At 39.0% G+C, this 27,318-nt stretch overlaps 1 protein-coding gene across 7 annotated transcripts in view; it reads left to right on the forward strand.

The window, feature by feature from the left end:
- Positions 1-27,318, forward strand: part of SYTL3 (synaptotagmin like 3) — a 139,774-nt gene that overhangs the window by 16,586 nt on the left and 95,870 nt on the right. For 3 of the 7 annotated variants that reach the window (XM_077149386.1, XM_077149385.1, XM_077149390.1), the window contains 3 exons: positions 11,477-11,724; positions 14,991-15,640; positions 17,466-17,684. In XM_077149386.1, coding sequence (XP_077005501.1) covers positions 15,531-15,640; positions 17,466-17,684 — 329 coding nt within the window. In that variant the 5' untranslated portion in view covers positions 11,477-11,724; positions 14,991-15,530. Of the gene's footprint in view, positions 1-11,476; positions 11,725-14,990; positions 15,641-17,465; positions 17,685-27,318 lie in introns of those variants that run through there. The other 4 variants (XM_077149388.1, XM_077149389.1, XM_077149391.1 and 1 more) reach the window with 3 other exon arrangements.

The raw sequence follows: 27,318 nt of genomic DNA on the forward strand, positions 1-27,318 counted from the left end.
CAGTACCATGTTGAATAATAGTGGTGATAGTGGGGATCCTTGTCTTGTTCCAGATCTTAGAGGGAAAACTTTCAATCTTTTACTATTGAGTATGCTGTTAGTTGTGGGTTTTTCATATATATTGTTTATCATATGGAGGAAGTTTTCTTCTATTACTAGGTTTGTAAGTGTTTTTATCAAGAAGGGGTGCTAGATTTTGTTTAATGATGTTTCTGGATCAGTTGAGATGTTCATATAGTTTTATCCTTCATTCTGTTAATGTGATGTATCACATTAATTGACTCTTATGTCAAACTACCCTTGGATGCCTGAGATAAATCACACTTGATCATGGTGTATAATTCTTATGTGCTAGCTTGTTGGCATTCTATCAAGAATTTTGTATCTATAGTCATAAGAGATATGGGTCCGTAATTTTCTCTTCTTCTGGTACCTTTATCTCAATTTGGTATTAGAGTAATGTTAGCTTATAGAATGAATTAGTGAGTGTTCCCTTCTGTTCAAGTTTTTGGAAGAGTTTGAGCAGGATTGGTATTAATTTTTCTTGGAATTTATCCTTATATTCCTAGGCTTTTCTTTGTTAGGAGGGGCCAGCAACGGCACCACATGTTTTTCCTACCTTTTAAAAGTGAATTTTCTTGATTCTCCACTTGCATAGTTATTGCAATCCTCTAAGTCTTTTCTTTTTTGCTAGTTGTTCAACGATTCTTCAGAGTAATGGAACACTGGTGCATCTTACACTACAGCCATGGTCAACCAGAAGTCCAAAATAGGCCTTTTATCTGTTTTTGACCATTTATTTTTAAATGAATCTTTAAGAGAATACATTGTGGTGGCAATTAGAAAACCCTGCACACCAATCAAAGAATGCCCCCTTTTTTTACAATGGAATTGGAAACAGGTGTGAGCAGATGTAAAACAGCTGTGCCAATTTGAAAGGATGTTTGTACCCTAGAAAAGCCATATTTTAATCCTAATCCCATTTTTGTAAAGGCAGCTGTTTCTTCTAATCCCTATTCAGTACTGTATGTTTGAAACTTTAATTAGATTATCTCCATGGGGATGTGACTCACTCAAGAGTGGCTGTTAGACTGCATTAGGTGGGGACATGTCTCCACCCATTTTAGGTTGGGTCTTGATTACTTTACTGGAATCCTATAAAAGAGGAAACATTTTGGAGAAAGCAGGAGATTGAGAGAGAGCAGAGAAGGACCACAGAATGCCGCAGAACCACGAAGCAGAGACCACCAGCCAGCGACTTTTGGAGATGAAGAAGGAAAATTTCTCCTGGGGAGCTGAGAGGAAGCCAGCAGATGAAGCTGTGCTTGCCATGTGCCCTTCCAGCTGAAAGAGAAACCCTGACCGTGTTCATCATGTGCCTTTCCACTTGAGAGAGATATCTTGAGCTTCAGCGGCCTTCTTGAATCAAGGTATCTTTCCCTGGATGCCTTGAATTGGACATTTCTATCGACTTGTTTTAATTGGAACATTTTCTTGGCCTTAGAACTGTAAGCTAGCAACTTATTAAATTCCCCTTTTTAAAAGCCATTCTGTTTCTGCTATATTGCATTCCAGCAGCTAGTAAACTAGAGCAACAGATAAGGAGCAGAAATTTTTGGCAGTAGGAGAAGAGAGAAATTTACAGCAAGGAGATTTCATTATGCTGCAGTCAAACAAAATGTGTCAGGTGCTGGAGCTTTCAGCTCAGCCACTCAAGTGCCACCCTGATTGTAGCAGAATCCTCAGTGAGTGGAGGTTCCAAGTGAGTGTCTGGAACTGAACACAAGCAGTGTAATGGGTAGAAAAGGCGGCTTAGAGGGAGATTTAGATTCACTGACAGTCATATTCATCTAGAAGATTCTGAAGACATAATTAACAGAGATCCTGTCAAGTGGCTGCCTGGAGGTTCTGGAAACCATATACCTTCCTGAGACGGGCAGGAATTTTACTTACCAAAATCTGACAGAAGTCTGATGTATCCAGGAGACCAGGAAAGATTCAAATCTGAGAATAAAGTAAAGAGCTCAGATGAAAAGCTAGTGGAGACCAGATCTAGGAGAAACTCGCCCCTAGTGCTCCATGGGTAGTGGAAGAGCAGCAGATTCGATGGGTCCTATGGGTGCTCCACCTGATCACTCACGAGGATACAGAGAACGCGGCTGAGTGGGAGTTTTCTCTGTGTCCCGATTCCGACACCAAAAATGTCAAAAGAAATAGTCACTAGTATAATCAATTTGGCATGTGAATTTAAAGAGAAACTTCTTGACCAGGGAACTTGAAGTGAGAGTCTCAAAATGTTAAGTGAGTTGCAGTACATTCTAAAGACAATTAGGGGATTTCACGTAGGAAGTTAAATGGTTGGTTGACATTTAAGTTTTTCATTATATAGTAGTCTTACAAAGCTGGGAGTAAATATACATTGTTTAATATATTATACTTGTACATCTTTAATAAGTTATCCTTACCAACTGAGACCAGCCTATCACTATGTATTGCAAAAAAATGAAACTTTATTGGAAATGCACCACTTTTTTTTTTTTTTTTTTGAGAATCCTGTCCTTTGTCAATTTTTGTCTTCTGGAAAGTCCCTGCCATATCTCAGAAAGGGCTTGCTCCCAGCAACTCCCAAAGCAGGTGGCTATACTATTTTATTTAACAATGGGCACAGCCATGTTACCCATTTTGTGAATGTTAAAAATGTTGTTCTCAGGCCTTGTTTTGTCATCTTAGAAGGGCGTAAACCACATACATGTCGTTGTGTGGTGATACTCAGAATAATACAAGAAACATGCAATCTAATTTTAATAGGTTTAATATAATTCCTTTACCACCTCCATGTTTCACTCTAAAGCATCACACAAATCAAAAAGATTTGGAGAGAAGCATATTTGTTTTATCCATGTTTGAAAAATATGTACAATAATCCACTTGTTTTTACCTGTTAGTATAAGTGATCAGAAGTTGAATCTGTATCTTTGTACTTTATTTTCCATTAGCTTTGAGGTAGATGGAATTATCTTTCTTGTTACCTACAATGGACCTGGGCAGATAATTAATTAACCCTATCTGTTACCTAGGGAACCTTAATGGATTAGGAAGAAACCAAAATAGTTCATTAAAAAATTAAATGTAAAAAAAATGTTCACCCTGGGTCTAAGCACCATTTATCTGGGATAAATAGACTGTGAGCTAAGAATAATTTCAGTGAATGTTTAAGTTTGTAACAATGGCTAGGATGTAATATAACAGAAAATGTAATGGCTTTTAAAAAGGGAATTTATTAAGTTGCAAGTTTACAGTTGTAAGGCCATGAAAATGTCCAGAGTAAGGCATCAACAAGAGGTTACCTTCACTCAAGAAAAACTGATGCTGTCTGGAACCCCTTTGTCTGCTGGGAAGACACATGGCTGGTGTATGCTGGGGTCTTTGGCTTCTGGATACCTCTTTCACTTGGGAAGGGACATGGCAACATCTACTAGCTTTCTCTCCCAGCGTCTTCAATGGCTTTCTCCAAGGACATTTTCCTTTCCCTCCAAAGGTCTCTGGCTATGTGGGCTCCGTTGGTTCTGAGCTTTTTCAAAAATGTTTCCTCTTGAAGAGCTCTGGAAGCAACCCCACCTTGAATGGGTGGAGACACATCTCCATAGAAACAATCGAATCAAAAGTTACCACCCACAATTGGGTGAGTTGCATCTCCATGAAAATAAAAGATGCCACCCAGCAATATTGAATGAGGATTAAAGAATTTGGCTTTTCTGGGGTGCACAACAGATTCAAACCAGTGCATTCCACCCTCTGGACCCCAAAAACACGTTCTTTCCAAATGTAAAATACATTCATTCCATCAGAATATCACAAAGCCTTAAACCATTTCAGTAACAATATAAATACAATGTAAATTCAGAAAGAGTACAGAATCTCATCAAAATCAGCTAAAGTCATGGTCTGTTCAAAAGCAAAATTCTCCTCTGGTTCTGGACCTGTAAAACTCAGAGTAAGTTATCTGCTGCCAATATGCTAAGGAGGGGCAGTCATAGGTTACACATTGTTATTTCCATAGGGAAAATTTGGAAGGAAGACAGGAGTCACCTGAACCAAACAGTTCTGAAAGCCTATGGGGCAAACTCCAAAGATTTCAAAGTCTGAGGAATCATTTATCCTCGGGGCTATGGAAAGCAGCAGTCCTACCCTTTCCAAGGGCCTACCCAGCAGCCTTCCTCTCTCTCCAAAAGCAGCCTTGGAGGACATTGGCGAGACTACCTTTTTCTTGACTTCACCCTCTCTAAACACTGGGGTTACACACAGGCCCTCTGCCATCTCTCACACATGCTCAACCCCTCCAGGACAGTAGGGCTCAGGGCTCTCCCCAATCCCCAAGGAATGTGCTCTGCCCTCTCTAAGATCTGGGGCACAACTCTTCCAGAATATCAAGGTGGAAGGCCCACCATGTGCCCATGGGGCAAACTCACACTCTCCAAGTGCTTAGGTGTGTCTCCTTTCCTGGCCTGAGGTTTCTTGGTTTCAGACTTTTTCTTTCATGGTTTTGCCTTTGAAAATATTTTTCCCTTGCCTTGTCCCTTTTAGTCTAGACTGGCAGTGGGTCCGTTTATACCCACACATTTTTGTTGGTTTTTTTTTTTTTTTTTTTTTTTTTTTAAAGAGGGAGGAAGGGAAGGAAAGACAGAGAGAAGGAAGGAAGGATGGAAGGAAGGAAGGGAGGAAGAAAGGGAAACATCTTTAAACATTTTCTTGTTTTATTGTATTTTGTTTTGTTTTTGTTACATGGGCTGGGGCCGGGAATCGAACCGAGGTCCTCCGGCATAGCAGGCAAGCACTTTGCCCGCTGAGCCACCGCGGCCCGCCCTTTTTGTTGGTTTTTTATGCAGTATACTAGGATCATAACCATCAGACAATAGGATTTTCCACAAATCCTTCCTGGATAACTCCATCTCCAATCCTGGCCTTTTCTGAAATGGCCAGCCTGGTTCCATGTTTGGTTAAATCCTCATGCAGTACACTATTCCCTGGGGTCTCCCTTTCTGGAAGCCCAGAATTTTCCAGACCATCAATTTCTGGTTTTTCTGTACCCAAGAGTTCAATTCTCAGCCTATCTCTTTCCTGTCACATTTCACTATAAGCTACAAGGAGGAACCAGGCTGCACTTTTCATGTTTAATTTGGAAATCTCTTCTGTTAAATTTCTAAGTTCATGGCTTTAAAAAATCTGCCTTCCATTCAAAACCAGTAGTTAATTTTGCAAGATTATCTGCCTTTTTTTTTTTTTTTGACATGGGCAGGCACTGGGAACTTAACCTCCATCTCCAGCACCATTCTGCCATTGAGCCGCCATCACACCACCCCAGATTATCTGCCATTTTAAAACAAGGGTCACCTTCCTTCCAGTTTACAGTAACAAGTGTATCATTTCTGGCTAACACCTTATAAGAAGTGTCTTTAGAGTCCACATTTCTACCAACAGTCTCTTCAAAGCATTTTAGGCCTTCTCCATCATGCTTCTCACAACTCTTACAGAATCTTCCCCTTATCCATTTACAAAGTTGTTCCAACATGTTTGCTATTTGCAAACTACAGCACCCCATTTCTCTGGTACCAAAATCTAAATTGAAGCACCAACAAAAGGTTGCCTTGACTCAAGAAAAGTTAATGCTGTCTAGAACCCCTGTCAGCTGGACGGCACCTGGCTGGCATATGCTAGGGTCTTTGGCTTCCGGACATCTCTGTCACCATGGGAAGGCACATGGTGACATCTGCTAGCTTTCTCTCTCAGCTTCTTCAACAGCTTTCCCTGGAAGTGTTTTCCTTAATTTCCAAAGGTCTCAGGCTGTGTGGGCTCTGCTGGATCTGAGCTTTTTCCAAAGTGGTTGCCTCTTAAAGGGCTCCAGCAAGCAACCCTACCATGAATGGGTGGAGACATATCTCCATGGAAACCATCTAATCCCTCCCACAATTGGATGGGTCACATCTCCATGGAGACAATTAAAAAGATCCCACTCAGCAATATTGAATGAGGATTTTAAAAATTGGCATTTTCAGGCTACATAACAGATTCAAACCAGCACAGTGAATAACTTTTGAGTGATTTGGAAAATGGAATCCAGAGTAGAATCTCCAAATTGGCAGTCAACACAAAACATTTGAGAATTCAAATGCTATCCTAACAGGAAGAACATACACTAAGAGCTTCAGGGTTTGTTCAAGAGGATCAAAAAGATTCTGTTGAAATCATTCAAGCCATTAGTACTGAGAAAGGAACTCGGAGCTCTCAGTTATAATCTGGGATCAGATCTGGAATTTATTGCATAAACAAACAAGCTCACAAACCAAAAGCAAAGGCAAACAACAACAACAAGATGTTAAAGCAACAAGGGCAAGGGAATGCTTTGAGGCCAAGATGGTCATGTTTAGGAGATTATAACTATTGTTATGAATATGAAGTTTTATTTAACAATTCTATGTATGTAGTAGAAAAGTAAGTTCTTACTTGAAATATCTAGTCTTTCTAAATGTTTGGAAGTGCTTGATGTGTTTAAAAGTAGAGATAGTAGGATAATACTGTAAATAGCTTTTAAAATTGGTGGGGAATATTGTCTTTGCAAATAGAATTGTTAAACTGCTCCAAACATTATAGTCTTGTATTTGCTCATTGGTTTGAGGGAGGTGGGAGGGAAGAAATTGCAAAAGGTGTTTTGCTAGTGCATTCTAGAAAATTTCTCATCACCCATTGCCCTGTATGCTATCTTCATTCATTTCACTTTACTGTATTGTATATATTGTGTATTTACTGGACAAATGAGTCCTAATTTTATAATATCTAGTCTCTCGATATAAAAGAGGTTGTCAGTGTATGATAAGAGTGAGCTAGTAAACTAACACATCTTGTATACTTTGTGATAAAAGCCACAGAAAAGCTGTCTTCTGAAAATGACTTCTGGAAATAGAATTGTAAAACCACATGTAAATAACACGTGTCTGTAACTCATCTGCTGGGTTTATGATGGAGAGAAGGAAGGAACTGGGAGAAATGAAGGGCTCTAAACCAGAATGTTTCTATTTAGAAGACACTTTCAGGTATAACCATTGTTGCATGTGTGTAGTTTATTAAATGCTACTGTATATATGGTAGAAAAATTTAAGCCCTTATTTGAAACAGCTTGTCTTTCTAGATGTTTAGATGTGCACAAAGTATGTTAAAAGTAGAGGTAGTAGGGAGGTGCAGTGGTGGCTCAGTGGCAAAATTCTTGCCTGCCATGCCAGAGACCTGGGTTCAATTCCTGTAGCTTGTGCATGCCAAAAAAAAAGTAAAGAAAAAGTAGCGGTAGAAAAATGAATGTATTTTGCGGATAATGTTTTGTTAATATTCATATAAAAAATCATTTGGAAACCACCTCCAGAGCAGCACATGTTCTATTTGTGCTGTTTCAGAGAGGAGGGGAGAAAGAAGTGACAAGGGTCTATGCCAGCAAGTCTATAGTTGATCAGGATAAACCACCATCCTGTATGTTCTGTGCATTTTGTTTTACTTTATTGTGTATATAGTATATTATACATATATATAATAGACAAAAAAATCCTAATTTTATGTAATCTAATCTTTCCAGATGTTAAACTTGCCAGTAAGTAACAGAAGTCAAGTTAGTAAACGAAAACATTTTGTACATTTTGTGTTAAAATTCTTAGGGAAAACTTTGTTCTGAAAATGGCAGAATTTTAATTGTGGAAGCAAAATTGTTAAAAATCCCCTCTAAGCATTACAGCTGCAACCACTGGGTTGGTAAAGGTGAGAAGGGGAAGGATTCTAAGCCAGAATGTTCCTATTTAGAAGACACGTTTGATTATATCCTTTGTTACATGTCAGTTTATTCAATGCTACTCTGTGTATCATGGACAAACCTGAGTCCTTATTTGAAACAACTAGTCTTTCCAGAGGCTTAGAAGTATGCAACATATATTAAAAGTAGAGAGTATAAAATAACACTAAATACTTTTTCTGTTAATACATAGAATGACTATATTGGGGGAATCATCTTGGAGGAATTTGCTGAGAGTGTAGTGGTAGGAAGGGTAGGAAGTGAAGAGGGAAAGGTTCATTGTGAGTTGTTAGACAAGTTCAGATTGTCAACCATTGTTTTACAAAGGCATTTTGGTTATTGCTGTGTGTTAAAGGACAAGACCTAGTGTCCAAAGTATATTAAAAATAGAGGTAGAAAAATAATCCCTATAGAAATGTCCTTGTGTTAGTTTATAGAAAGTAGGAAGGACTGTCTTCTGGGAGTGACCTTTGCTATCCCACCTCTTGGAGCTAGACGCATTCCTGTCCTTAGTCGTTGAAATGGTAAAGGAGGAAGAGGAGGAAGGGCAAAGGGAGAGACTCTGCTAGTATCTCCATGTCGAGAAGGTGGCTTTAGGTTAAAACCATAGTTATATGTGCATTTTTTGTAAAATACCTGTGTTTACTGAAGGTAAGTTTTACTTTTTATTTCACAACATCTAAGGTTTTTAGATATCTTGAGGCAGCAATGGGTTCCAGTTTGAAAATATTATGTACCTTAGAAAAGCCATGTTTTATCCTGATCCAATCTTGTGGAAGCAGCCATTTCTTTTAATCATGATTCAAGATTGGTTCTAGTTTGCTTGCGGCCGGAATGCAATATGCCAGAAACAGAATGACTTTTAAAAAGGGGAATTTAATAAGTTCCCCTTTTTAGTTTACAGTTCTACAGCCGAGAAAATGTCCCATTTAGAGCAAGTCTATAGAAATGTCCAATCTAAGGCATCCAGGGAAAGATACCTTGGTTCAAGAAGGCCGATGAAGTTCATGGTTTCTCTCTCAAGTGGAAGGGCACATGATGAACACAGAGTTTTTCTCTCATCTGGAAAGGCACATGGTGAACACGGTCAGAGTTCCTCTCTCATCTGGAAGGGCACATGGTGAACACGGCATCATCTGCTAGCTTCTTCTCCTGGCTTCCTGTTTCATGACGCTCCCCGGGAGTCATTTTTCATCTTCATCTCCAAAGGTTGCTGGCTGGTGGACTCTGTTTCTTGTGGCTATGTCATTCTCTGCTCTCTCTGAATCTCCCATTCTCCAAAATGTTTCCTTTTTTATAGGACTTCAGAAACTAATTGAGACCCACCCGAATGAGTAGAGACAAGTCGTCACCTAATCCAGTTTACCACTCTCGATTACATCACACATCCAAGGAGAAGATCTAATTACAGTTTCAAACATACAGTGCTGAATAGGGATTAGAAGAAATGGCTGTCTTTACAAAATGGGATTAGGATTAAAACATGGCTTTTCTATGGTACATACATCATTTCAAACCAGCGCAATATTGTAGGGTGGAAACTTTTAATTAGGCTATCTCCACTCAAATGTGACATGCCCAATTGTGGGTGTGACCCTTTGATTAGATGATGTGACTCCACCCATTCCAGGTGGGTCTTGATTAGTGTACTGGGATCCTTTAAAAGAGGAAACATTTTGGAGAGATCCAGAGCTGACAAAAGGAGCAGATGCAAATGCTTAGAGAATTGTTGCTTCAGAGCTGACAGAGACATGGATGTTTGGAGATGCTCGAAGTGCCCCAGAGAGAGAAGATGCCTAGAAATGGATAGAGCCCAGCAAATGTCACCGTGTGCCTTCCCATGAGATGCTAAGCAAGTCTGAACCCAGAGTTTGTGTCCCAGAGTTGGTAGCGAAGACCCACAGATGCTTAGAGAGGAAACTACTGGCTTCAGAAGTTGGAAGCAATGAACAGGAAAGAAGAACCAGCAGATGTCAGCCATGTAACTTCCAGCTGACAGAGGTGTTCCAGACAGCATCAACCTTACTTGACTAAAGGTTACCTCTCGTTGGTGCCTTAGTTTGAACACTCTCACTTCCTTGGAAATGTAAACTTGTAACTTGTTAAATTTCTCTTTTTAAAAGCCACTCCATTTCTGGTATATCGCATTCCAGCAGCTTGTAAACTAACACACTTGATATTCACAATACTCATGACATTAGGACTTTGAACTGGTAAATATTCATGAAAAAGCATGTTACATTCTGTGTTATCTCAGCCACATAAAAATGTGTGCTCAGTTGTGTGTATACACATAAAGGACCTAGAATATATGTCAAACTCTAAACTGCTTGTGATACTGGATGACTTTTGTATTTTTTGCTTTTTGTATTTTTCAGATTTCTATATTGCACAATTAACTTACAAGTTTGAAAAAAATTAGTTTAAAAACCTTAAATAATTTAAAAAAATAAACAAGATCCAATCTCTATCTCCCCTTCCTCCACCCCTTGGAAACTAAAAAAACATGTTGAAAGTTGAACAAGAGAATTATAGAATTTAATTTGTAAGTGGCCTTAGAGATTATTGGACCATCTAATTCAGTGGCTCTTAAACCTATGAGTTTTCTAAGCTTTATACCTGTATTAACTTGGAAACCCAGAGATCACCATGTTTTATCATCTATATTTGAAATGCTTTCAGTGGATTACAATTTGTTGCCATCTACTTGGCTTTTATTTAAGATTGATATAATAATTGATACATGAGACACAATTTTGCATCTTCTGCCAAACCACCATTCAAGTAATCACTTGTCTTCTTGGTCTGTGTCCTTCACACCAAGAAAGGGTTCTTTTGTTTTCCTTTCACTTTATCAAAGTTACATACACCATGGTAGTTTTGTTTTGTTTTGTTTTGCCTTGGCTATCAGGAAGGTGAGAAATGCATTTGACACTCAAGTACAGTGGCTGTTTTAATGCAGAATCCTGGTAGAATTATCTGTCCCTTTTCACTCTGGCCGCTGGTGTCTCTCTGACTTTAATTGTCCTCTCTGTGCTTTTATTGTAAATCTATCTTAAATTTTTATTAGAGTAGGATAGGGTGCAAGTTACCCATCAGTCATGTTATGTACCCCAGGCACCTGGGACAGTGTCTGGCTCTTGGAAGCTGTTTGATAAATATTTATAGAATGCCTGGATGGGTAGGTGGATGCATGGATCTCAGGAACTTGAACTGGAGTTCACATTTCTGTAACTAGGGGCGGTATGGCCACTAGGGGGGAGCATGAGCTCCTACTTACCCATGAAGATGGGGCGCTGCCCATGTCTGGACACAGAGACCCCAACTATAGATGTGATTGAGTAGTGAAGACCAGAGCCGGACGCTGGAGCACAAACAGCCACATTGAAAGAAAAGGTAGTGCATGGATGGGGGTGTTTTGAGCCAAGTGCAAAATCTTTGTTTAATATACTTGAAAATCAGACAAATCAGATAGCATTTGACACAGTGGTGTGTTTAATAGATTAAAAATAAGAAGAAAGCAAGAAGAACTGAGGGGCAAGTTTAGAAGAAACAGGGCTCATAAAGTTGGTGGCACAATTGCTAATTTGCAGGTTACCACTTAACATGTGATTTCGTGCTGTTTTATACTGCTTTCCTCTTTTCCAGAGCTTCAGAGCATGGGGGAACTAAGATCTGCTAGTTCCATCTGCTAACGTGGAAAGTGGAGACCAGCAAGGGAAGAGGTTGTGACAGCAGGTTGGGGTTAGAGTCTGAAGTCTGTGTTGCTTTGTAGTTTCCCTACAGTCTACAGAAAACCTTTTGAGCAGAGGTTTGTGAGGACTCGACAGAAGCCAAGAACATCCTTTTTCAGAACTTAGAGTTTTCTTATTTGTCAAGCAACATCTGTAATTTAGGTAAGCAGTAAATGTTAACTCTCTCATAGTTAAGAAGCTGAGGGGTATAAAATCCCTTGAACCAGCTATCCTTAACTTATAGGCCAATAACCTTGGTTAGAGAAAAATTGCATCATTCTTTTTATTAACCCCTAACTAAAAGTTTCCTTCAATTGTGAATATAGGCAATAAACTACAGTGGAATTAGCAGTACCTGTAACTTTGTCACCAAAAGAATCACAGATATTTTCATACCTTGTTAATGTGTTGTAGATGCCTCAAGATATTGTTTATACTAATAACTACATTGAAACTTAGGTAGTTGTTAGACCTACTGCTAGATCTCATTATTTTGTGCATCAATAAATTTAAATTTTAAATTATGAGACCCATTTCTATAAAACTGCTTTCCTTTAAAATCCAGTGAACTGTATTTTATGCATTTAAAAAACACAGCCTTCACCAGACTACCAAAGAGTAAGAAAGAAAAAGGTTAAGAATTTGTGCTTAAAGAGGATATGTCAGGATCCTATTAACCATTTGTTCACCTATTTGCTGCAGGTCAGAAATCAATATAACATGGATTTCTGTTGACAGTCAACAAAGGGAATTTAACTAGTTAAAACTCTGAAAAGAAGTCTCGTTTATAAGATTTGATCACAAAATGGCATTATGGAAAGTAAATTGATCCAATCTTCTCTGTTTTCTGCATTCCATCAATCTATTTTATCCAGTGTATTATCAATTCAATGCCATTCTTCTTGACTTTTTTTTTTTTTTTTTTTTAAAGGAAAGACAGAGAGAAGGAAGGAAGGATAGAAGGCAGGAAGGAAGGAAGAAAGGGAAACATTTTTAAACATTTTCTTGTTTTATTGTATTCTGTTTCTCCGTTTTTGTTACATGGGCTGGGGCCGGGAATCGAACCGAGGTCCTCCGGCATAGCAGGCAAGCACTTTTGCCCGCTGAGCCACCGCGGCCCGCCCTCTTCTTGACTTTTTATTAGATTGGGGAGGGACAGATAGAAACTGATATAAGCCCAATGTCAGGGATGGAAAAAGAAAGCAGGAGCCGCATATGCAGAACCTTTCAACCGCATTAAACAGAGACGAGGCCTGATGCTGAAGAGAGCCCATGAATACTGTTAAATACCAAAAATAGTTGATAGATTGATGTTGTGGCAGTGCCACTTCATACCTCCCTGATTGATTCCATTTTTTTTGGGGGGGGGGGAGGTTTAAGTCAATTGTAAAAACAATATTTATTAATTGAGAACATTGCTCTTTGAATGAATTTTCAATTAGAAGAATGCACAATAAACATGTTTCTTTTTTTTTTTTTTTACTTTTTAAGTTGTATAATATAACATGTATACAAAGCAAAGAAAGAATAAAGCAATAGTTTTCAAAGCACTCTTCAACAAGTAGTTACAGGATAGATCCCAGAGTTTGTCATGGATTATCATACAATCATATCAGATTTTTCCTGCTAGCTGCTCCAGAATATAGGAGGCTAGAAGGAACAAATATTTTCTTATCACAGTCGACCGTTTTTAGTGAAAAATAACATATATACAAAAAAGCAATACATTCAAAGTACAGCACCACAATTAGTTATAGGACAGATTTCAGAGTTTGGTATGGGTTACAATGCCACAATTTTAGATTTTTACCTTTAGCTGCTATAAGATACTGGAGACTAAAAGAAATAACAATTTAATGATTCAGCAATCATATTCAATTGTTAAACACTATCTTCTCTGTATAACTCCACCATCACCTTTGATCTTTCTATCTCACACTCTAGGGGTATTTGGGCTATGACTATTCTAACTTTTTCATGTTGGAGGGGGCTGTCAATAATATGGGGTAGGGAGATGGAACTAACTGATGTTTTGGAGAGGCTGGGCCCTCTAGAGGTCAGAACTTATTTGGTCCAGGGACCTATCTGGAGGTTGAAGGTTTCTGGAAAGTTACCTTAGTACATGGAACCTTTGTAGAATCTTATATAACACACTAGGTGTTCTTTAGGATTGGCAGGAATGGTTTTGTTTGGGTTTGGTAAGCTATGATAGCTAGCAATGTCTAACTGAAACTCACATAAGATGACTTCCAGAGTAGCCTCTCGACTCTATTTGATCTCTCTCAGCCACTGATACCTTATTTGTTACACTTCTTTCCCCCCCTTTGGTCAGGATGGAATTGTTGATCCCATGGTGCCAGGCCCAGACTCATCCCTGGGAGTCATCTCCCATGCTGTCATGGAGACTTTCACCCCTGGATGTCATGTCCCACATGGGGTGCAGGGAAAAGGGCAATGATTTCACTTACAGAGTTGGGCTTAGAGAGAGTGAGGCCACATCTGAGCAACAAAAGAGGTCCTCCAAAAGTAACTATTAGGCACACCTATAGGCAAGCTAAGCTTCTCCACTACCTACATAAGCTTCACAAGGGTAAACCTCAGATCAAGGGCTTGACCTATTGATTTGGGTGTCCCTAATGTGTGATATAATATCAAGGGATTCCCTGATGGCTTAATAGTTTCATATTTTTTCTCCCATCCCCCAAGGGATTTTGCCAATACTTCTTGATTAACTGCTTAATATATTCTAAGCAGAATAGTTTTATTCTCATCTCTAAATACCAGGTTATATATATATAAAGTAACCTCTCAAAATCCAGAAGTAGTAATCACCACTTTGGACTAAACGTGTCTGCTATAAGAGCTTACAATCTAGGCCCCTGTTTTCTTATCAGCATTTTCTAAAGGATACCATACAATAATTGTTCTTTCATTTCTGTTTTATTTTGCCTCACCAAATGTCCCACAGGTTCATTCACATCGTTGCATGCCTCACAACTTCATTCCTTTTCGTAGCAGTACACTATTCGATCATATGTATACACCATTGTTTGCCAAGCTACTTCTCAGTCAGTGCATCCTTCAGCCACCTGCATTCACTAGGCATCATGTATAATGCCCGAAGTCCACAGTCCATCAACACTCCCAATTTTAGACAATTTTATTGTTCCCAAGAGATAAACAAGTCTTTTTACTGTAAACCACTAAAGCGACAGAATTCATATTTAAAAAACCCAAGTTTGTAATTTTGAGGCTTTTAAAAATATGAGAAATCTTATTAAATAAGAGACAAAATCTTACCTCATCACCAAGGCAGAAAATTCAAATGTTTGTTTTGTGTAAAACATTTTGTCTTTTCTGAAGAAATGCTGCAGTGATATTCAGTCTGGAAAAGATGATGTGGTTTTTTGTTGTTGTCTTTTCTACAGGAATTGAACAGGATGAGCTTCTAGTTATCATTACTATTGATTAGAAAACATGTGAGGTGGAAGGCCAGCTCATATGAGTCATTAGAATTCGTCGTATGGCTATTTTAAAATTTTCAGATTAGGGACCACTTCTGCTTTGCAGAAATTATCTGCTTGGAGCAATGCATAATTTATAACACTCTCTGGCAAAACCTCAGAGAAAAAAAAAAGATCTTAAATGGGTGTCAGAGGCCACAGCAAAACCCTGTGAGAACTCTCGCCAGCTGGCACGGACATTCTGCAAACTACGACTCCAACAGAAGGATCGTTTCTTAGGGTTGTCTTCTCCCGAGGCATATGACACACTTAAAAAGGAAAAGGGGGAGAAAAAAAAAGCCACAACTAAAACATAATTGCCAATGAAGCAGGAGAGAGAACTCTTTAAAAAAAAGACAACTCTGGGTTGCTGCTGGGCTGACTGAAGCACAAATGACAGGAAAGGAGCATTTGGTCCGATAAAGTGAAACTCTTCAAACTTCGGGTGTAAGAAAAGGAGAGAAAATGACCCAAGAAGTAAATTTGAATTCCCTCAAGGAATTAGAACGCGAGGTGATTCTCCGGGTCCTGTACCGAGATCAGGAGGTTCAAAACGTAGAGGAAGAAAGGATACGGTAAGATGCGTGGAATTCTCTGGGTATTTGGTTCTTTCTGCTTAGGTACTTCTTACTGCAGTCTCTGGGTATTGATAATACCCTTACTAGCTATCCAAAGAGAGAAGATAGTAAGGAGAAAAGGAGGTGGCTTTTGTTATTCATTTAAAATGATGCCTTTTCGTGATTAGTTTGCCGTCTGCCTCTCTGCTTGTCCGTCTGCCTACTTCGTGGGAATAATTCAAGGGAAGCTTTCAAGCTATCACCTCACCCCTCAAGAGAAGGGTCAAGAGTTTTCCTTTCTTGTTTTTGGTGGTAACTGAAGGAGCAAAACAAAGAAAGAAAGCAGCCAAAGAACAGCAAATCAAATGGAATCCATTCCTGCCTTTCTTCTTTTTTTCTTAATTTTGCTTGCTTTTACTTCCCAGTCTGCTTCTAGGAAAGGGGGAGCATAAACCATGGAGCTTACTTAGGCTGTTTCCTGATTGATTTGTCAGTGAGGAGCTCCTTTCCTCCCCTCTCTTTGCTGCACAAACTGTTTGACATTATTTAATGTGTAGTAATGCAGTGCCTTCGGCCTGAGCACCGTTTACTGACAAGATCCGTCTTTAAATATGTCAGTTCTTTGTTTATGGGGGATGTGAGCTTTAAAAACATAAGTAAATGGGAAAGGTTTTTTTGTTCTGTTTTGCTTTTAATGGCAGAACTGTTTTAGAGTCTGCCAAGAAAAACATACATATAAATTCAAACTTTGGACACCAGGTACTCAAGGAAATTTTCTAGTTAACCAGAAGTTACAAAACATTCTTTTTCTCTGCTCCCCTGATATTCCAAAGCTCTCCAAATGCACTTACATTTCTTAGTGGAAGGAAGTGTATAATACAATAAACAGAATGGAATTTTCTTTGGTTAAGGATCATTCAGTGATTTAGAGGCATCATTTTTGAATATCAACAAAGGAACGTGGATACTGTGGTAAGGAAGTGGGTATTGATCCTAGGGCAAGCCCTGGAAGTTGATTTTTTTTTTTTTTTTTTTTTTGGTGGTGATGCATGGTCCGGGAATTGAACCTGGGTCTCCTGCATGAAATGTGGAAAGTTGATTTCTAAAGTACATTTTTGGCGGCATTTTGTTTCTTGGGGTTGACTTCTCCCTTCTAAAAGTAGGTAATAGAGACATTTCATAAAAGAGTGTTCTGATCAATGACACTCTTGGAAGAGGGGCTGGTTTCCAGGATTATGTCCCTTTGCCCTAGGACTGTTGTCTAAGGGAAATAGAATTCGAAATTGCACAGATACCCTCTCCCAACAACAGCAACAAAGGGTAGCAAAAAGATAGCATCAATAAAATATTTTTTTATTGGGTTACATTATAATAGCAGGGATGTGTCCTCCATGTTTACAGATATTTCCATGCTATGCATATTGGAATTGATTCCCATTTCCATGTGTTTTTCTCTTCTCTCATTGTCCTTGCTTGCCATTATAATCCCCCTTTGGGCACATAAGGGATGAACCTAGAACAAAATTATCAACTAATGCCTCTGTCAGGCATATTATTTATGCTCTGCCATTTAATCCCCAAACAACCCTAAGAGGTTAGATTTCATTGTCTTCGTTCTACAGTTGGGAAGCCTCAGAGCCTCCACTCCTAGAGGTTGAGTTGCCCCTGGGATCATAGACTCATTGTTGGGACCCAGGGCTGTTCCATGCCAAAGCTCCTTCTCCTTCCATGAGGGGGTGGGGTGGGGGATGGGGGGAGAGGCCCTCAGCCTCAGTGCTTGATAAGAGTCCACCCGGTGTCTCTTTCCCTTCAATCTTTTCTCCTCCAAATCGGTGGGCCTCAGGAGACTGAAAACGCACCTGCAGCATCTTCGGTGGAAGGGGGCGAAGAGTGTGAGCCACGAGTACGGAGAGAAGTCCTGCGCCCGCTGCCACAGGGCTCTGGGGCTCCTGCTGAACCGCGGCGCCGTGTGCCAGGGCTGCAGCCACCGCGTGTGCTCCGAGTGCCGCGTGTCCCCCAGGAAGCTCCGCGCCTGGAAGTGCACCGTGTGCTTCGAGGACAGGTGAGCAGGTCGGGAGAGCCGCCGGCCCCTCCCAAAAAGCACTCGGTCAAGTCTGCCCAGTGCCTCACAGGGAGCTACCTTTCTGGAGTAGGACGTCATTTTCAGTGACAGAACTATCTTGTTATTGAAAAAAAAAAAATTACCAAAGCTTGTTTATAATGACTACGGGCGGGCTAATCAAGTGGTTAAGATTCTTTTGGATTGTTTTCTTTTCTTTTTTTATTTTTTCACAGAATGGATTGGTTCACAATACTTTATTATGTCTCTCAAATCCATTGTTTTTTTTTCCAGTCAGCTTCAATATAATTGTGGAGATTAATGTTGTCATACAGCAAATGAAACCACCAACGTACAATAACGCAGAAAGAATTTTCCAAAATGAATTTCAAAATATAGGGGAAATTTTGTATGGCTGAAGTGGGGGTTTACATAAAGTGGAATAATAATTTATTAAAGAATAAAGCATGTACATGTTCAATGAAGTATGTGGGGCCTATTCAATCCCCTTTGGAGAATTCTGATTATATGTTGGTCTCTCTAATAATTATTTTTCAAGAAATCGTTCAAGAAAGAGCAGTGCACTGGTGTCTCTAACCTTTGAAATGGTGTCTAAAATACATTGCATGTTAACATTTGTTCTTTTTATCAACTAATAATATTGTAAAAATAGACCCAAATTATTTTTGTGTATGTCACACCCCAGGCTGGCTGAAAATGAAAGGACAAAATTGTCATGGAAAAATAGCCAATACTAAAAAAAGGAAACTTTAGATAAAAATCAAGAGTATTTTATAATGCAAAATTTATGATAATCCTACCAAAGTCCCTTTTAAAAAATATTGTTAGCAAAAGAAAAAATATATATATTCAAGTCTAAAGTGAAACTCAGCATTCTATTTGGATTTCTTGGCTAGGTGCCTTAGCTTTTTGGAGCCTAATTTATCTCCTTCAGTGAAAATGGAGAATATTAGAGTAATACTGTGCAGCTCTAAGTAAGGTCTTCTTTTTGAAAAAGGCACGCTGACCCATGTTTCAAACTCAAGTAAAGAAATGAGTATGCTTTCTATTGGTGATAGACAGAATCTGTATTTATTTTAATCTTTTGGTGTCGAGAGTTTCTTTTAAATTTTAGCATGCAGTTGGTCTTTTTTGAATGACTTTGTTTTGAAAATGGTAAAGAACATGTTTGACTTGGACTCACATTGTTCTCAAGCCCTGGCTATTGGTTCCTTTGTTAGGGGAGAGTGTGTTTTGGAACTTACTAGAAGGAAGAAAAATTAGTCTCCTGTGAATCTAGGAGAAATATCAGAGACCCTGAGATTTGAGAAGAATTTGTAAGTATTGCTGAGGATGTGTGAGTGCTGGGGGTGGGGGTGGGGGTGGGGGTGGGGGTGGGGATAAAGATAGGAAGAGGTCTTTACCCCAGGTGGGATGGCAGCAGGATTTTCTCTCCCCCTAATAGGGTGCATTGTCTACGTTGGACACAGTGACATTAATCTCTTTAAATTTAAATTTCCTATCCCTGTGAAAGGTTTACTGTATTTTGGCCAAAGAAAGGTGAAGTTGTTCAACCTGATTTCCTTGCTTGTGAGCTGCATGGCTTCCACTTCTAGAACAGTGTGCCAACTCCCGCTGCCTTACAACAGAATTTCCCTTGTGCATCTCATATTTCTTTGGTTTGCTGAAGCTAATGCCCTTAAGGCTTTTCTTAGTGTGCAAAGGGAAAGACAAAGCATTACTGTGAGCTGGCTTCCCTATCCTGGTGCTCGTTTGAAGCAGTGTAGACCGTTCCGAATAATCTTTAGAAAAGTCTTAAGATCTCCATCCCCATTTTGATAAACCATATATATTTGAAGTCTAACGACAATCATTACCTAGTAAGGTGTTAAATGCCTTGGCGTTTTGTTGTTGTTCGAATAGTTATAAGCTAAAAATCAAAACAGGAGAATGGCTGCTGAGGCAATCTCCCAGGAAGCTTGCCATGGTGAAATCTCTGCCTTGGGGGTTGGTGCAGGGTGGGGTTGGGTGTGGGGGGGCACAAACTGTGGACCTTGTAACTCTAAGCTCCAAGTACATGAAATGTGATTTCTAAAACCCCAGCTTCCTTATTTTGAAATAAGGATGTTTTTCAAAACCCCTAAGATGATTGCATTACTATGAGTGAATTACCACAGGAAATCATGTGGGGAGAGAGAGTTAAATAAATAATTTACTAACAACATACGGTGCCCCCCCCACCCCCACCTTCTTTCCCTTTCTCCCTTCCCCCTTTCCTCACAGCCCTCTGTCCTCTACTCTAACCTGGTCTACTCTGGGCCTCCATCCTATTCTGAGGCCAAAACAAAAGGAGGGCTTTTGTAGACCTGTAAAATATTTGATATTCATAACTGGGTCCTGGGAAAGTTTTTTTTTTTGGTATGCTGTGTGGGTGGAGTCACATTTCATTATTTTTCCATGTGAGTATCCCATTATTGTAGCACTGTTGGTTGAATTTTTGTTTGTCTGCCTGTTTGCTTTGTTTTGTTTTGTTTTGGAAAGTGCATGGGCCGGAAATTGAACCCGGTCTCTCGCATGGCAGGAGAGCATTCTACCACTGAGCTACCGTTGCATTCCCTGGGAAAAGTTTTTGACCTGAATCATTTTTCTCCCCTTCCTCTTCCGTCAGCTTGAGGCTTATTTCTCAAGGAGAAGTGGATCTGTTATGGGAATAGAATGAAGAAATTTTTTTTCTTAAACTGTTTTTATTTTGAAATAATTTCAAACTTGAAGGACAGTTGCAAAAATAATGTAAACCCCATATGGAGAATTCTAGCATATCCCTATTCCACCTACCACAGATACCCAGATCCATCAGTTTTAATATTTTGCCATTTTTTGTTGTATCCTTCTACATATCCATCCGTCTGTCTGTCAGCCTGTGTGTCAACCCATTTCTCTATCAATTTTCTAAACATTTGCTAGTAAGTTGTAGGCATTACGCTCCATGAACACTTAATACTTCCTTGTACCATAAGGATATTCATTTATGTAACCGCCTTAAGTACAGCTATCAAGTTCAAGAAACTTAACAGTGATATAAAGCTTTTAGTCTATATTCCAATTTTTTCCATATGTCCTAGTTGTGTCATTTTATTGGGAGGGCCAATAAAAGAAGACTTTTTGTCCTCCATTATTAGATTCGGTCCAGGATTATGTATTGCTTTTAATTGTCATTGTCTCTTTAGTTGCTCTTTATTTTTTTTTTATTGTAGAAAGATATTTATAGCAAACTTTCCCATCTCTGCCATACCCAAGCATCCCATTAATCAGAATTAATCACACTCACTATGTTGTCCTACCCTCAGCACCTTCTATTACCAGAACTTTCCCATAACCCCAAACAGAAACCCTATACCCACTGTGCATTAACTCCCCATGCACCTCCTCCTGCCCCTGGTACCCAGTACTCTCCTTTCTGTCTGTATGAGCTTGTACATTCTAGTTATTTCAGAAAAGTAGAACCAAAAAATATCTGTTCCTCTGTGTCTGACTTATATCACTCAACATGATGTCACTTCAGGAAAACAGATTTTTAAAATCAAGAGAGGGGAAGTTCTAAGGGTAGCTATAATAATTATTTTTAAAACCCAGTTCAATAGATTGCTGCAGAGCAAAAGGCCTGCAAACTGGGCCTGGCCTTGAACTTGTGTTGAGGTTCCAAGAGTCATTTAAGATGACTTTTTTTTTCCTTCAGGTAGAGAATTCTCTTAGAGACCCACTGAGTGCCAAGTTGTATACAGACTAACGCTAAGGGCCCCAGAAGCTCAGAGGAAGAAAAGACGAGGAAGGGCTGAGTTGGCACAGGCATCTTTTGAGAGTGTCCATAGCTTGAGCATTTCTGGAAGATGGTTAGGAGACAGGCATTGCCGTGGAGTGGGGATAGCGTGAGAATGAGTGCTGGTTCCTTGCCAGGTGCTGTGCTAAGCATTTTCCACCCATCATTTCATTTAAATCTTAAAACATGCTTCTGGAGTAACCACTGCGGCTATCCTCATTTTGCAGATGAGGAAATGGAGGCTTAGAGACATAAGATAGCTTGTGTGTGGCCATGTAGTCAATGAGAAGTAGAGTCTTCACTAGAACCCAGATCTCCTTGAGTCTGATGCCTGTGCCCTTAGTCTCTGTCCTCTCCTGCCTGCTGGGAGACTTGCCTTCAAAGGGCTGAGCCTTAAAACTAGTTGTACGTGTTTGGATTTGAGCTAGTAGGAAACAGGATGTGAGTATATGCTCTTTACCAGGAGGATGTGATCTCCAAAGTCTTCTATCGTTCTGCAGCGTGGGCCCAGGAGGGGAGAAGATGAAGGTTAAAAAGGCACGAAGTCAGGAGGGTGGGGCCAGTAACAATGGAGAATGCGAGAGACATTTCATAAAAAGAGTTGATAGGGGACGCTACGATGGTGGCTCATTAGCAGAGTTCTTGCCTACCACGGAGACCTGGGTTCTATTCCCTGTGCCTGCCCCTGAGAGAAAAATAAGGAATGATAGGACTTGGTCACAGGATAAAAGAGAGTGAAGAGTGAAAAATGATTGAGATTTTTAACAGAGAGACTGGGACATGGTTCTGAGAAGAAGACAAATTATCTCTCAGAGCTCTCAATAGCAGGTTCACTTCAAAATATTCGGTAAATAGGTTAAGGTCCTGGAGGGTGGGTGAGGGTGAGAGGCTTTCAGTCTGATTTGGAAAGTTGGTGATTAGAGTTCTGGGATTCAAGGCAGTGAGGGTGTCAGAGAATGGCAGTCTTAGGTGACATTGTGAGACAGGGAGGTGAGGCCAGAGAAAGAAAGCAAAGACTAAGGAGAATTCATTCTGTAACTCGTTGAATTTTAGAGCTGGGAGTGAAGATAGAGATTTGTTTAGGTAGGTGAAATAATAGGGAAAGTTAATTGAGTTTGGCAGGAAGATGCCTAGAAATGTTTAAAAAGAGAACGGAAAAATAGAAAATGGAAACTATGGGTATACTTTGGTAATAAAAGAAAGGACAGGAATTACATGGCAATGGTGCTTATAAGATAGGGGAGAGCTGGCCATTTCTTAACACAGTGTGGGACAAGTAGATTTTGAAGAAAGTTAATAAATATTTATTAACTGGATAAAATTTATTGTTGGAGGGAGGCTGTGGAAATCACGATAAAACACAAGCAAATATACAGGTGACCTTCAAGGTGATTTGAATGTCCAGGTATAATTCTTAGTGTGATCCAGTGAACATATCTTATAAATAATTTTTTTCATTTAGTCGATCACTTCAAAGTAGCTATATTCTTATGCATTTTTAGATTATATAGCCGATCACTTCAAAGTAGCTATATTCTTATACATTTTTAGATTATATAGCCTCTCTTTCAACAATTGTTTTATAATCATGTATACAGTTATTAAACCAAGCATCTATTTTAACTGATTCTAGTGGGTATGGCCAGTGTTTTGAGATCATGATTTCTTAATTCAAATTCTTTCTTTTGATTCATTTGTCAATCAACTGAAATGCCTCTTCAAAGATTTTTTTTCTCCAGAAGAGCATGTGGGTGGCATATTTTCTAAGCCATTACATATGTGAAGATGGCTTTCAGTGGCTTTTACTCATGAACAAAGACTCCACTGGGCTTTTAAATCCTGGGTTGTAACCTTTTAATCCCGACGTTCAGTAAATGCTTTTTCACTGTCTTTTGGAATTTAATATTCCAGAGATATCTGAGGCTAGTTTTATTGTATTTCTGTAGTGATCATCTGGTTTTCATATACTTGAAATGTATAGTTTTTTTTCTGTTGTCCTTGTAATTAAAAATAGTTTGTAATATGTGTCTGGGTCTGAGCGTCTTGACATTGATTTTTATGGAATGAGAAACATTCTAATCTGCCTACCCTACGGGTTGTTAGTTTTAAAACTTGGCCACATTTTCTCCAGTCAGTTCTGATTATTCTTGTTTGCCACTTGTCCTGGCTTATTTGGGAATAACTTTTAATGTGTAGATTGGCCTCTGTTCTCTATTATCCATGCATTCTCTTCTCCCTGGACATTTAATATCTTTATCTTTTTCTTTTACATCTTTGGAAAGTTTCTCAAAAGAGTCATCAACCCTGATTCACCTTTTCAGACTATTGGTTCTGCTCTTTACTGTCGGACAAATGAAGTTCTGCATTTGTGCTTGAGTTTCCTAAATCTTTCTTTACTCTAGGTTGGGTCTTCTGGTCCCCTTGATAATGCAAATCCAGAAGTTTAGCATTCCGTGGGTTCTCAAGACTCCTTTTATTTGTCTGTGGCATTTTTTTTGCATGTGCTCTAGGTTTTCTATCTAGGAATCCAGTTGAGGGTTTGCCACCAGAGAGTATCTGCCTCTTGTCTTTTGTCCTTCTCAGTGCTGGTGGGACCACCGTCCTAAATGTGCACAGGAAGACATGTCAGTGTATGGTGTCTAACCCCATTCCATCATCCAAACCTTAGCAAATACAGCTCTGCTAGGCTGCAGTAGAGTTTTTCTCTTACTTTCGTTGACTAGTGGTAGAACTAATCTGATATAACAAACCAGAAATTGCAAACTCGTGGCCAACAGGCTGCAGCCAGCCCCCAGACATGGTGGTGTTTGACCTGCACAATATTGAATATTTATCACTTTAATGTTGTTCTCCACAGTGCCCACGCCATCCTGTCTTACCCCCAGCCCTTCTTCTCATTTACAGTTCCTGCTTATGCCCTAGTTTGTGATTCCTGGCTGAGCATTTAGAGGATCTGACTGACTTGTGTACCCTCCAGAGCACACTGCTAGCAGGGTTTTGAATTGCATCTTATCCCACTAGGTCTCAGGGGGGCACTCTGCAGAGGTGGGGATATTCCTTCCACTGATCCATACATGTTCCCTGCATGTCCACTGGCCCTGGCCAGGCACCTCATTGTGCCAGGGGGTCTAAATCCAGCACCGAAGGCAGCAGAGAGCCCTGCTTTCTGTCTGAGGTTAAGTAAAGAGAATTATTAGTGTTTTGCAAGAAGTGTTGCTAGGAGCTTGGTAAAATCATGTTTATCTTCATCTTGATACTTTGCCTCTTCTCATAGTTACCTAGGATTTAATCACAAGGATCAGTTTTTTTTTCCTGTGAGATCATTGAAATCATATCAACTAAATTGATGCGGAAAAAAAACATATATATATTTGGGTTTTAAATTTGTATTACAGACCCTTTTGGATGTACCATCATTTGAAGTAAAACAGAAAAAAAAATTTCAACTTTTAACTGCAAAGGACTATTTTAGCTTGGAATTACGAAGCAGTTGAACAAGCTAGCACAATGAAATGAGGTTCATCCCAGTTTTACAGTATTTACCTTCTTTATTTAGGGTTTTTCATAGTTTACAGGTAATGAGCCACATATTTTGCTCAAGGCTTCCTTGCCCTCAGGGCACTGGTTGGAGAGCATTGCTGCACAAGACATGTGCTCCTTTCAGTATTTAAAGCAACTTGACTGTGCAGACTAATTTTTCTTTTCTTGTCAGGTAAGTGGAGAAATACATTAGGGAACTCTAGGAACATCATGGTGACTTCTTGCAGCATAAAGTGTGGATATAACAGCTTAACCACCTGCAGAAAAATGCATTCCAACAGACGTATTGGTTTATTGTTTGGTGATAGTAACGAGGTTAAAAATACATTTCTGTTAGGGTCCTCCATTCTTTTTAGTTCGTATTGTGTATAAAATTTTGCACTGTGATTTTTTTAAGCACTATATAACATTCTTAGTAAACTTTAATTTTTCTTCAACTTTTTTCATTATTAAGTTTTTAAAAATTGATTATTCTGCAATAGATTATCTCAACAGCATTTATGTTCATTCTGCTGTTTAAGTTCTATGAAGTCCTTGGTTTTTTAGATGCATTAGTTTGTTTTTTCTTCGTTAGAGAAGTTGTGGGTCTACAGAACAATCACGCATAAAATACAAGATTCCCATACATCACTGCACCACAAACAGCTTGCATTGGAATGGAACATTTGTTATAAATAAAATGAGAGCACTTATTTATAATTGCACTATTATTTACCAATAGTTACCTTTGTTACAGTTCATGAAACGTTATTCAAATGGTACTATTAGGTGTATTTTTCCCTCTATTATTAACATCTTATATTAATGTCATACATGTATTCTAATTTAGGAAAGAACATTCTTATACTTGTACTATTAACTATAGTACATCATCTACAGTAAGGTTCACTGTTATACAGTCCAATGTTTTACCTTTTAATTTTTATTCTAACAGCATATATGACCTAAAGTTCCCCCCTTTAACCACATTCACCTGTATAATTCAACACTATTAATTACACTCAGAAAAATGTGCTACCGTAACCACCATCCATTTCCAAATATTTACGTTCAACCTCAATAGAAGTTCTATACAAATTATCATCAGCTCCCCATTCTCTAATCTCATTCTGTCTCTTGGTAATTTATATTCAAGATTCTAACTCTGTGAGTTTGCTTATTACAATTTGTTCATATCAATAAGATCATACAATATTTGTCCTTTTATGTTGGGCTTATTTTACTCAGCATGATGAACTCAAGGATCAAACATGTCACATGTATCAGGGCTTCATTCCTTTTTGTGGCTGAATATTCCATCATGTGAATATACCACATCTTTTTTTTTTTTTTTTAATGGGCAGACACCAGGAATCGAACCCGGGTCCTCTGGCATGGCAGACAAGCATTCTTGCTTGCTGAGCTACCGTGGCCCGCCCTATATACCACATCTTATTCATTCATTGGTTGATGGACAATTGAGTTGCTTCCATACTTTGGCAATTGTGAGTAACGCCACTACGAACTTCAGTGTGCAAACATCTGCTCATGTCCCTGCTTTCAGTTCTTCTAGGTATATACCTAGTAGTGGGATTGCCAGATTGTATGATAATTCTATATATAGTTTCCTGAGGAACTGCCAAACTGTCTTCTATAGATGTTGTACCACTTTACTTTCCCACCCTCAATGAATGAGTGTTCCTATTTCTCCAAATCCTCTTTAACACTTGCATTTTTCTGGTTTTTTAATTGTAGCCATTCTACTAGGTGTAAAGTGATATCTCATTGTGGTTTCATTTGCATTTCCTAATAGCTAGTGATATTAAGCATCTTTTCATGCGCTTTTTGGCCATTTGTATATCCTCTGAGAAATGTCAAGTCTTTTGCCCTTTTTAAATTAGGTTATTTGTCTTTTTCTTTATGTATTCTAGACATTAAACCCTTATCGGATATGTGGTTTCCAAATATTTTCTACCATTGAGTAGGTTGTCTTTTTACTTTTGTGACAAAGTTCTTTGCACAAAAGTGTTTTTTTTAATTTTTAAATTTTTTGTTTTGAGGAGGTCCCATTTATCTAATTTTTTTTCTTTCATTCCTAGAGCTTTGAATGTAAAATCTAAGAAACCTTTGCCTGACATAAAATCCAGAAGATGTTTCCCTATATTTTCGTCTAGGAGTCTGTTCTAGTTTGCTAGCTGCTGGAATGCAATATACCAGAAATGGAATGGCTTTTAAAAAGGGGAATTTAATGAGTTGCTAGTTTACAGTTCTAAGGCCAAGAAAATGTCCCAATTAAAACAA

This window comes from Tamandua tetradactyla, chromosome 2, assembly GCF_023851605.1.
Source record: "Tamandua tetradactyla isolate mTamTet1 chromosome 2, mTamTet1.pri, whole genome shotgun sequence".
NCBI lineage: Eukaryota > Metazoa > Chordata > Mammalia > Pilosa > Myrmecophagidae > Tamandua > Tamandua tetradactyla.